Consider the following 11838-nt stretch of genomic DNA (forward strand, 5'->3'; position numbering starts at 1 on the left):
CCCAACACATTGATTAGCAAAAGTAAGCAGTTCATCCCAAAGGTGCCGTGACCCTTCTGCTGGATAATTTCCCGGGTCTGCCCGAATTAATCTACTGGCTCCATAGCTGGGCTCCTCCTCTTGGTGGTTTGGTGAGCGTAGCGAGTAGGTCACATTGATGGGAGCTCTTTGTCCTAGTATTCCCGGATGTGTCCCAAGCCTCCTGGCATCTCTGCAGCAAAGCTGAAGCCCAGCTCTTAAAAACTGTTGCTGCATTTGCTATAATAGGCAGTGCTAGGAGCCACGGGGATGAGGCTTCTTTGGAGAAATGCAGTGCTTGATTATTAATTTCCTTAAACAAGTTGTACTGTAAATCCCTCACGTTTGAGGCATAGCAGGGTCTGGGAAGTTAGCAGAGCCTTTAATGTGCTGGAGGTTTTTTTTATTCTTGTCTGAAAGATGTGCAAAAATCCGGTAACCTCCAAATGTCCCACTTGTATTTGTTTCTTAGTTTGCAGAACGCCTTTCACCATAGCAACTAGGGTTTGATTTCCTCAAGCGCATGAATTTTCATGGATTTGTGGCAGGGGGGAACAGACCCAAAACCCTGAGCTAAAGCGTGGCAGTGGCAGGAGCACCGCTAGATTTGGCTTGTGAAGGAGGGGGACCCTGGAGGGAGAGGATCTCAGCTGAACAAAGGCCTGCACCTGGCCCCAAAATAGTTTTATTTGCAAAAAATCAGTCCTGACAGATTAATTTAGACTGTTGCTGAATGTCACCCTCCCCACTGCTGCATCACCCTCTGGCAGCTGAGGTGGCTTTGCTCCAGTTTTATGAAGAGCTGAGGTTTCGCATGGCAGCAGTCAGAGGAGAAGGATCGGCTGCTTCCATGCTCACAGAGCTCATCTGGAAACCTTGTACCCTTCCCACCTGCGGAGGTCAGAAGGGTGTTATGGGTGGTGTGAAGCATGCTCCTCTTAGGTCTGCAGATGAAACGCAGCTGGGGAGAGGCAGGAAAATTGCACACATTAGTAGGGGGGAACAGAGCTCCAAATCGTCTTGAGAAATCGGGCAGAAACAAATGGAGTGCTGTGAACAAAGGCAGGTGCAGGAGGGAGTGGTGGCATCGGTGCGGGATGGAGAACTGCCTCCATACCAGCCCCACGGACTGGGGTTTGGGTTATAGGGGACTGCTCCAGAGCACAAGCCAGCTGAGTCCGTCTGTGGAAATAAAAGAAAGAGGCAAATGTCTGTAAAGTAAACCTTTGACCACACTTAGCACTCAGCCCCTAGCTGAAGTATTTGTCCAGTTTTGGGCACCGTGGAGGGGTACAAAGAGCCCCGAAGGCAACAATAACATAATTGGAGGGCTAGAAAACGTCTATGAGCTGAGTCTGAAAGACGTAGCGTTTTGAGGCTAATAAAGGGAAGGAGGAGGACAACATGTAGGAAAAACACTTTAAGCCTGTGAAAGCTTTTGCCAGTAGTGGATACTCTGTCCTCCATGCTCTGATGGTAGGGCAATAAATAATGGGCTTAAATTGCAGCGAGCGATTAGGTGTTAGGAAAATCTTTGTCACGGGAAGGATAGTGAAGCATTCACTGCTCTAGAGGAGCTGGAGAAATGGGCGTCCCAGTTGTTTTGAGGGAGCAGAGACGTTAGTCCAGGATCTGCCACCAATAAGCTCTTCCTGCCTTGGGGAAGGAGAGGATGGTGGAGCCGAAGACCTCTTTTGGTCCTTTCTTCAGCTTGTTGCTTTATTATTACTATGTGAAATATATGCAAAACACCCATGAGGTGGCATTTGTGAACGTACCAGAAGCTTCTTGGCATTTATGCGGCATTTACTTTGGCTCAGCAAAATAAAAATATAAAAAAGAAACCTCCCATCATATACACCTAGATCTTTCTCCCTGAACTCCATACATGCTTCTTGCTCTTACACTGGTGGTACTTTTCCAGATGGGGATTGTTATACTGTTACTGCTTTCTGAGGGATGGCACCGGTGATTTAATTGGAAGGGCTTTTCCTGTGTCATGGAGGAGATACGCCTGACTTAACATCCCGTGTTGGGCTTGTGCTAACCCAAGATGCTCACTTGTTTGTAATTTCAGGTCTTGGTGGTTCGTGGCAAAGCTTGCGGATATCAATGACTTGAGAAGTAGCAAGCTGAATGCAAATGATAAAGGAGTTAGTGCTTTGCTTATGATAGAGATCAGCTGTGCTCCCAAAAGATAGGCCGCTGGGACTTTTATGACCAGATTTTCTCTCTCCTGAAGTCTGCATGCTTTATTCTTCCTAAGGGGGATGAGGTGAAAGGGCCTCTGCTGCCACCTTTTAAAATTTGCCAGAGGTTGAAAGAAAACGAGAGGGGAAGGGCCGTTCCTCGCATTATCTGGGTTGGAAGGACTTGATGCTATATTGGTGATGGAGAGACACTCCAGAGCCAGCTGCGCACTTGCAGAACAAAACAAACGATCGATCTGCGTACACCCGCCGAGCTTTGTGGCTGATGCTTGGAGGCCTTGGCACAGGCAGCGTGCTCGTGGTGACGGCCCAGATGACAACCACCTTCCCTGTCCTTCCTAGCCCTCTCTTCCACCCTTACCTTGCGACTCTGCACAACGTCTTAATCCTGTAATGCCTGTGCAGTAATGGAAGCCGTTGGATGCCTGGCCAGCGGTCCTTTAAAAAGCCATGAAAAGGAAGCAGCTGCTAATTTAGAGAGGAGGTGGGGAACACCGGGAAGAGCCGCTTCTCTGGATGAGTGCCTGTCTACCTGCTTTTCCTGCACTTCTCATGCATTATTGCTGGCAAGCTTCCAAGCACAATTAAACCTCTGACAGATAATCATTGGCAGAGTGGTGTCCAGAGTGAATAATACAGGAATCAAATATTTCTTTTTTGGCACCAAACTGTTTCAGAAAACATATTTTGAAAGTTGAAAATAGAAGAAAAAAAATTATTAATTGAACAAACTCCCCAGATCTTGATGCATTGCCCGGTTGTCTCATCTTCTGGGAGCCACCAGGGACTTTGGTTTGGGGTTTGTCTGTCATAGTTTGGGGGAGTTTAGGTCGCAAATGGAAAGGGTTTTGGTGCCTTTCTCAGTACAAGGAAGAAGGAGCTCTCCCAGCACATACTGCAGCCTGGGAACTGGGACAGCTTCTGCCATTTCGTGCTGTGGAGGTAACAGCCTTCTGTAGACCGTTGGGGTGGTCAACAGGGACATGTTGGTAGCATAAATCTGCAAAGGCGAAATGGGCCACAGGCAGGCTGGCCCTTGAGGTCCTTCTTCTACCAACAGCTTTCCATTACTGAACTGTGTTCATGAGTCAGCCGGCCAAGGAGTGACAGAGGTGCTGCTCAGACCTGAGAGGCCCCAACAGGTCTCTGTGGGAGGTCGCATGAGTGAGGCACGTTAGCGGGTAGGTGGGATCCCAAAAGCAGGATAAGAGGCTGTGGTTTGTGCAGCAGAGGAGGTTAATCAGAAGAGCTCTGATGGACAGCATTTGCTGGAGTTCCGTAGACTCTTCTTAGAGTCCATCAGTGTTTCTGAGTCTTACTTTCACATTTCTAAATCTTTTTAATTTTTAATCCATCCATGTTTCTTGCCATCAGTAACTTTTCCTCTATCGGTCCTTTTTGCTTAATGCTGGTATCAGCTCTGTAACACAGCAGTTTGCCGAAGAGTCGGCGCCTTCCCTGCTGTAGCTGGCATGGGTACTGCAGTTGTGCTTTAGCCAGATGATTTGGAAGAGTGATCGTTCTCTGCTCTTCTGTAGTGTTTTCCATCCCAAGCTGTGGATGCATTATACAAGTGTTAATTCAAATGTAATATCCCTTATGAGATGGAAAAATAGCCTGATGTTTATTTGGGCAAGTCACAGCCCGTGGTCTGATTCTGTCTGAGCCTCTCTCCTCCCTTTTAGTGTAAGATGATGCATGAAGGGTTTGGGGTGTTGGGGTCATGCTCTGCTGTGAGTACCGCCGGGAATATCTAGGGGAGAGTGCGGAGAATCTGAAAACAAACAGCTTTCATTGCTCCATGTTGAGGCACCTCTTCAGAAATGCCACTTAATTTTTCCTCCATGCTTGTCAGCGGGTGCCTGGGATTTTGTTTGCTGCTTTCCTTCCCCGAAGGGGATAACAGCACTGTAGCATGCTGATTTCTCATGGAAAGCAACCTCCCGTCCCTCCCGGCTTTCCGAGTTTGTTCCTTCATTCACCGCTGCTCCCAATCAGGACACGCTGGGGGTAGTGGCTGCTGCCAGGCGAGCTGGTGACTGTTGTCACTGCGTGCAGAGCAGATGAAGCTGTAAAGCCTGTGGCTCCTCTGAAGCTTGAGTTTAATCTCCTGGTTTGAGCTCTCTCCGCACTGCTGTCTGCTACTGGACCCTGATTGCCGGCGTGATCTTGCGTGGCCACAGCGCTGGGTTAGCTGTCATTAGCGATCCTCCTGCCCATGTTCTTCCATGGAGGCAGAAGAGAGTGGCTTTCAGCCTGTTCACTTGCCTTCCTGGAAGAGATCCTTTGGATGAACGCTTTCAACCCGGGCAAAACAGAGGAGAAGGGATTGCTGGTGTCCCGTCCTCAGCGTGGACCGCACAGCAGGAATGATGGTGTGAGCTCATCCGCAGCTGTAGGTTCCCGGAGCTGTGAGCCTCTTCCTCCTCGCATCTCAGAAGTTGCTAATTGCTGTGTTTGTTCCAGATACGGAAAACAGGATCCCCCCCTCAGCTCCCTGCCGAGGGCAGCCGGGTTTCTTAGGCTGATTGGTCACAGGCTAATGACATTACATGCCTCTGCTCGCCCACAGCGCTGATTCACCGGGGACAGTTTTGTACTGTTAATCTATAATACCCCTACCCTAAGGCACTGCTTTCTGTGGCTGGAGTTCACAACAAAGCGAGCTCCCTGCAGACTAGGGGGTTATGTGTGTGTGTGTATGCATTTTATCCTGTGATAATGCTGCTCTTTGGTGCTAGTTTTTAATTGCAAGGCATTACAGTGAATTGTTGTTCCCCCAGCATTTCTGAGCACCAAGGCTCTCAGCAGAGCTGCTTGGACTTTTTATTAATTCAGGATGGGTCCTTTTTGGCTGAACTACGGTAGACGACGTAAGGCTTTAAAAACTGATCAATAATCCTGATGGTAGCAGCAAAATCCAGGCCAGGCAGCGTGAGTGCAAGCCAGAGATTACGTGAAGGAAGTTTTAAATACCTCTTACTCCCTTCCCTTGTCTGGACTTATTTTGTCCTCCCGCTGCCCGGTGCCTCTCCAGGCGAATCCATTAATATTTCTCATGCTTGTTGAGCCCATGACAGGTGATTTAAAAGCACCAGTTTGTGTTGGCGTCTCCGCTCTTCATAACCGGAGCTGAAATGCGTTGCTGCTGTCCTTATGTGGATTAGCGCCCTGATTTATTACTGTTGTTTCCAGGTTTGAACACAAAGGTGCTGTCTCATTCTGGGAGGGTTGTCTGTGGGAAGCGAGCCCCCGAGGATGCCTGCTTGACAAATGCCCACGCTCAGGAACACAGCATCATTTAGACACACGTTTTAACTGCTTCATCGAGGAATCGTCCTCCTTTGCATTTGTTTCTACCAGTGCTTCGGTAAAACCTACTTTACAGGCTTAGGCAAAAGGGGGAAAAAATGCGGAAAAGAGGCATCCTGGTTTTGATCTGTTGCTCTGCCTTTGATAAGGAAGTTGTTGTGGTTTGGGGGCTGAAGTTTGTACTAGCATTTTTGGCTCAGGTTTGCAAGGAGCAAGCCGTTTGATGTGTGATTCTTTCTCTCCCCAAACAAGTCTTCAGCCTCTGTCTTCCTTTAAAAAATGATTGTCGCACCCCAAGGGAGCCCTGCTTTGTAATTTGTGGGTAATAGAGGGGAACGGACCTTGGAGGAAGAAGGGTTTCCAACATCTGAATGGAATTGTCTTAAATGAGAGAAATTGGGGTGTTAGAAATGATAGGCGTGCTGCTGGCTCTTCCTGGCTCAGAATAAATGACTTTGGGGGAGAAATGGAGAAAAGCTTGCTTTCTGGGAGCTACCGCAGGGCTGCCTGCCTTTCATCATTACCTGTGCGGTTGTGTCCTTGGACCCAGCCCCCCAGAAGGGAGAGGAAGAAGGAGGAGTGCTGGCACACGTGGCCCTACAGTAGTTTGCAGGCTGATGTGAAATATGGGTTATCCATAGATCAGTACGCTCCCTCTCTCAGGGGCTTATGGCTTTTGGGGAAGGCGGCACAGGTGCAGTCCCTGCCATCCCCTGCAGGTCCTGGGATGCTGCTCCCAGGAGGATGCTGTGCTGCTCTCTAGGCACCCGCTTCCTCCCTCTGGGAGATGCCCTGTCCTTCTAGGCATCCTCGCTGAGTGGTTTCTGAGTCTGTGGCTGTGAAAGATAGGGCACATCTCCGGCATGTTTGCTGAGAGGTGCTGGGTCTGGGGTTAAAAGTTAACAATGCTCTTTCCTCATTTGGTTTTAATTTAATTTGGGAAGGCAGCAGGGAGACAGAGGGCACTTAGTCTGTTAAGTGCTATTCCCTTGATGGGAGTTAGTAGCTTGCATGGCATGCGTGGTGTTGACTTCGTAAGCTGACCTTTACCTCCATCAGGTTGATTTTCATTTATAATATCTAAAAAAAAAAAAAATCCCAACCCCCAACCTCTTATTTATTCTTTAGGCAGCGAGGATGTAAATCCTTCAGTGTGTTCGGATTTATAGAATTACTGTGCTTTTGCTGAGCCTTGTGTCCCTCTCCAATCAAATGACATGGCTTTTGGTAACCGTGCGCGGGTGATTGCGTTTTTCCTCCCCCCGCCTCCCTCCTAGCTGCTCCTGATCCGTGCCTCCTCGTGCTCCCTGCAGCCTTTTTGGAGAAAGGTGGGCCCTTGGCACCCAGGGGAAGGGACAGGAGGGGAACTAGGCAAGTCTTAGGGTTATCGGCATTTGCACATGAAGCGTAACAACCTCCAGGTATCTTCTTTCCTGGCCCAGAATAAAAAAGGGTAAAATGCTTTTATAGGAGGCGTTTCATCAGCTGTGCTACTGGCCTCCTCCAAAACCGGAGCGTTTCCGTGGTGGCTGGGGAGAGGGGGGAGATATAAATATCTTTCTCGGCTCTGCTTGGCTTCTCCCCAAGATAAAGAGAAGTGAAAGTCAAAAGTAGAGGCTTGGCCTTCTGCAATCTCTTCCTGAGCCCCCCGGGACCCGAGCGCAGGATGCTTTCATGACGGGAAGCCAGCTCCTGGTGTTTTGGGGGTCTCGGAGGATGATGTTTGAGGGGCCTTCCTCCCCACTGCCGGAGGCAGATCTCGACTGTACAGTGGCTCGGCTGTGATCCCCACGCCTGGCGTCCAGTGGCTTCTGTCGTGGGAAGCCGCAGGGAGCAAAGAAGCATCGGTGAGAAGCCAGCTTGAAACGAGAGCAGAAAAAAATGTCTGTGGTTGTCCTCTAAATCTTGTAGCATGTTTACTCTCAGAAAGTACAGCTACATTACCAAAAATCAATAGTTCTAGCAGCGTTCTCCCTGGGAAACACGCGCACGCTCGGACACATGAGAGGTGGTAGGTCTTAAAAAAAGCCAAGGGAATACAAAGTGCTTTAGTACAAGGGGTTTGCTTCACTTTTAGCAGTGTACAAATGGAGGGCCCTTGACCTGGGCAGTGTCTTCTGGGACTTTCTGATTGTCTTTCTGGTCCGATGTGCCTGAGGCTGTGCGAGGCAAGAGGGGCTGGGGGGAGAGTTTGTCTCAGTAACTAATTTTTGCTTTCAAGTACATGTATTTTGTAAAAAAAAAAAAACCAACAAAATCAAACAAAAACCAAACTAAAACCAAAAACAGATTGTGGTGTGCAGAGATAATATAAACAAGTATTTGAAAGACTTCCTTCGGCTGTTTTGTGTAAAGGTTTGACTTCCAGGGCTGCTGATGGGACCAGCGCATCCCAGCATTTCGTTTGTTTTCTTCATGTTTGCAAAGACTTTATTCTACAGAAATAAAGCATCTCATCCACCTTCTCTTTTAAAAAAATACTTTACAAATCCTAGTATCTCCTTGCTTACCAATGTACCTACCGCTCCCTCCGTTAGGAATGGAGAGAAATTATTTCCATTTTTCCTGGGTGGAGAATGCTCTGGGAAGGAAAGGAGTGTTGATATGAACAACCATTTTGACAGAGATGGGTGTTAAGGTTTGGGGTGAGTGGGCAAGCTGGCGGCAAGCACTGCGGCAAGCCCTGGAGAGCTGGAAATCATTCTTCCTTCTCAGATCAGCCAAAACAAAAAGAGAAAGGAGACCAACCCCTTTTTACTACCATCACTTATTAATGAGACTTTTTATCCTAAGTCCTCTAACATGAACTACGCAGGCTTTTGGGAGCATAATTAATCTTTAATTGTATAAATCTTTAATTATATAAAATGGAGTTTATATGGCTGTAGTCATTTCTTGTCTCTCTTTTCCGCCTCTCCCTGTTTGAGACGCTCCCTTAGCACAACTACTTTTCAACAGGGTGCCTCGCTTTAGGGCAGCAGCTGCATGGAGCCACACACACAGAGTGTCCCTTGAAGCCAGGCTGCTGCGGCGGGGCCTCTCGCTGGGACAGGGACCTGCGTGACCCCCGTGGCGGGGCTCCTGGCTCCTGCCGAGTACACACGCGGACGAACGAACGGACAGCAAGTTGTGGCTTTATATGAGTTTGAGCGATTAGCGGCGAATTACTTCAGGCCCTGTGCGAAGTAAGTCCTTGTGCCGGGGTCTTAAGGGACAAGCGTCACCCCAAAGGCAGGATGAGGTGCAGGTGAGCCGGAGGCTGCCCACCGCCTTTCCTAGGCAGGCACGCTGTGACTAAATGTTCCGGCGCAGAGAAACCCAGTTGTTCGCGGCGTTTGTGCTAACCCAGATGTTTTTTGCAGGAGCAGCTTGGGGGGGTCAACTGCTGGTGCTGCCACGCAGGCAGGTCCAGGGAGGAGGAGGTGGTCCCTGGCAGGTGGGCTGCTGGCAGCAAGCACTCTGCAGCACGTCTGACTGCAGCTGCAGCCGTTTCAAGCTGAAGCGGGGGTTTAGCAATCGCTGAGAGCTGGCTCGGCACGCATAAATACCCCTTCTCTTCAGAGATGCCGGTCTGACTGTCGTGCGTTGATGAGGAATTGCTGGCCTCAGCCAAATCCTGAGTGGAGAGTTGTCCGGATGAGCTGGCAGTCTGGAGCAGGGGCTGGCTTCATCCTGGTGCCTGGCATCTGGTCTGTAGCCCAGTACCTCGGTGGTGCTCCCTGGAAGAAGCCTTGCTTGCTGTGCCCTGAAGATGGACAGGGAATCGCTTTCCCTAAGGCATTTTTCCTTTGTGGAGGACCAGGAATCGTGCTGAAAGAAACCTAGCTTGGTCACCTTGTGAAAAAGGGGTATTTGCAAAGTAGAATGCCCTTGGGAGAACCAACAAAAGAGCAGTTGTGCCCAGATCAGTGCCAGGCGGAGCCAAATGCCTTTTTGGAGGAGGCAAAGTGCAGCCTTTCAGATGCTAACTAGGTATTTGGGGTTTCGGTCATTGGCTGTATGGAGGAATTGATGCACCATTGGCTCTAGGAGGATGTGTTGTAATTAATGCATCAGCTTATGCTGGCCGTTAGCATTTGTGCCTTCTGTAATGGGAGGAAGGGGTGTGCAGAAAATTCAATAGGAGACAGATGGAATGGACGTTTTGGAGATCTCTGTGGTGGGGAGATGTCACTGCTCAGGCCCCCGGTGACTCACAGCGCTCCCGTTAAGCAGAGTTTTGAAATTAGCATCTCCACTGAAAAGCTTTTCCAAGGCACAATTGATGTTTCCAGGTAGAGCAATTTCCTGCGTCATAATGGAACAGGAGGAGCACTTTACGCTTGGACACGATGCCTTTCCAGCAATATTGCTGAACTTCCCTGTAAGAAATTCTGATGTCATTTTTTTGGTCTGCTTCATAGATTGGATTAATCAGCAGAGACACGCCCTCAGGGTCCCAGAGTTGGCTTGCTTTCATTAATTTGCACTCAAGTCTTTGCCGAACAAAGAAGGATTTGTGGAACAAAGCGGGGTCAGTGCTGGGATGAAGAGCCTTGCGCCTCTAGCCTGCTAGTTTGAATTAGGACTGAGCCGTAACTGTTAAGTCCTACGTCCTGTGGCCTGGATTGGTAAAAACGTCCTGGCCTCAATCCTCCCTCCTGCGGAGCCTGCAACCTCAAGAGCCACCCCGGGGTGGTGGCCTTCAGGCGGTGAATAGCCTCCCCAAGCTCCCTAAATGAGACACAGTCAGAAAGCAGAGTAAGGAAGGTTTGAGCAACTGCTGCTGTAGATAAAAAGAGGTGTTAATTTTATACCCTGTTTGCTTTAAAGGCTAAGTGCAGTCTCTAGGGGGAAAAATAATTTAAAGAATAGCTTCATTAAAGGCGAAACAAGTCTATGAGTAGAGGCTCTTTGCAGGGCCAGCTCTTGCGAGAGATCCATGGACCAGCTGAAGGCTGCATTTCTCTAGGTGCCCATCAAATGGTTTTTCTCCTTTCTTTCAGCTCTTCGAGAACTTCTACTTCGGAGAGGTGCAGCTGGACTCGGTGCGTCTTTCCCAGAGGTTCTCCTCGGATGCCTCTGGCTACTACGCGACGTCTGGGCAGCTGACTTTCTCCTGAAGCGGCAACACGGCTGCCACGGCAGGTCCGCTCTGTGCGCAGAGGGACGCAACTCATTGGTCAAATGTTTTTATAAAACACGAATTTTGGATGGGAACCTGGGAATTCCAAGCAGGGATGCCTCGTGACTCCTCAAAAGCACATTACAGCCGGGAACCGTGGCATTTCCCTGCAGCTTTTCCTACACGTATTGCCTTCTGGCGGAACCGGGGTCCTTCTGCCTCCTTTCCCCGTTGATAACCTAAATGTCGTAAAGTTGCCTGTCTGTTTTCCAAGAAAACAACTAGAAAAACTGGTGCAGGTGGCTTTTGGGGCATCGCTGATGTTTAAGCATGGCTTTATTTCAGAAGAAGGAAGTTTGTCTTAAAATAAGTATTTAAAATCCAAGAGAGCTCCCCAGAGCATGATTTAACGATATTGAGGTCAGGCTTTGCTTGGATCTCCAGCAGTGTGCCTGTGTGATGTAGATCTCCAAATAAATTAATTCCCTTCAAAAGCAAAGTGTTTATCTCCTGTTGCATTGATAGTTTCTGTAATTAAACTTCCAGCATGCAACTACGTTAATAAGAAAGCATTTATGGTAAGAGCTTTTTCCAGTGACCGTTTTGGAGCGTGTCAAAAAACATATGCCTTGTAGGTGTTTTCTCCATTAAAAGAAGTGCAAAACTCTTTGATACCATTGTGAATCCTTCAGAGATCTGAAGACGACTGTTTTTTCTTGTAAATCTCCGCCTTTGGTAAGAATAGCGACACAGGCTTTCAACTCACCCGAGGATGAACCCTTTGAAAAATGGAAGATGCTGGTGTTTAGTTGTTTTGCAACGACCTGGCGGCGGCTGCTGCTGCCCGTTCCTAGTTGCTGCCATGAACATGGAATCACGCTGTCATCGAGGTGCAGAGTGCGTTAGCTAGGGACGGGGCTGCTCCAGCAGCACCTGCTCGTACTAGTAATCATTTTTTTAAGAGGTTTTCATCCCTTTTCCTCCCTCCTGAAGTGAGCCGGCTGTGCAGCCGTGCTCTGACTGCATGCGCAGACGGCGGTGGGAGGCGGTCAGGATTCAGGGTGGCTTTTCTTTTTCCCCCAAAATGCGTTGCCGGTTGTGTTTCCAAGACCAAATTGCCTATCTCTGCTTTCAAGCTTTCTTGCCAGGGAATCAAATCATCCGTGGTTTTGCCGGTTGCCCTTTACCCTGGAG

The 11838-nt window shown here is 48.9% G+C and overlaps 1 protein-coding gene across 1 annotated transcript in view; it reads left to right on the forward strand.

The window, feature by feature from the left end:
- Nucleotides 1-11230, forward strand: part of ASCC1 (activating signal cointegrator 1 complex subunit 1) — a 42043-nt gene extending 30813 nt beyond the window's left edge. Inside the window, exon 10 of the mRNA XM_010579918.1 lies at nucleotides 10526-11230. Coding sequence (XP_010578220.1) covers nucleotides 10526-10642 — 117 coding nt within the window. The 3' untranslated portion in view covers nucleotides 10643-11230. The remainder of the gene's footprint in view (nucleotides 1-10525) is intronic.
- Nucleotides 11231-11838: the final 608 nt, after the last annotated feature.

Source organism: Haliaeetus leucocephalus, unplaced genomic scaffold (genome assembly GCF_000737465.1).
Source record: "Haliaeetus leucocephalus isolate CR32 unplaced genomic scaffold, Haliaeetus_leucocephalus-4.0 Scaffold687, whole genome shotgun sequence".
Taxonomy (NCBI): domain Eukaryota; kingdom Metazoa; phylum Chordata; class Aves; order Accipitriformes; family Accipitridae; genus Haliaeetus; species Haliaeetus leucocephalus.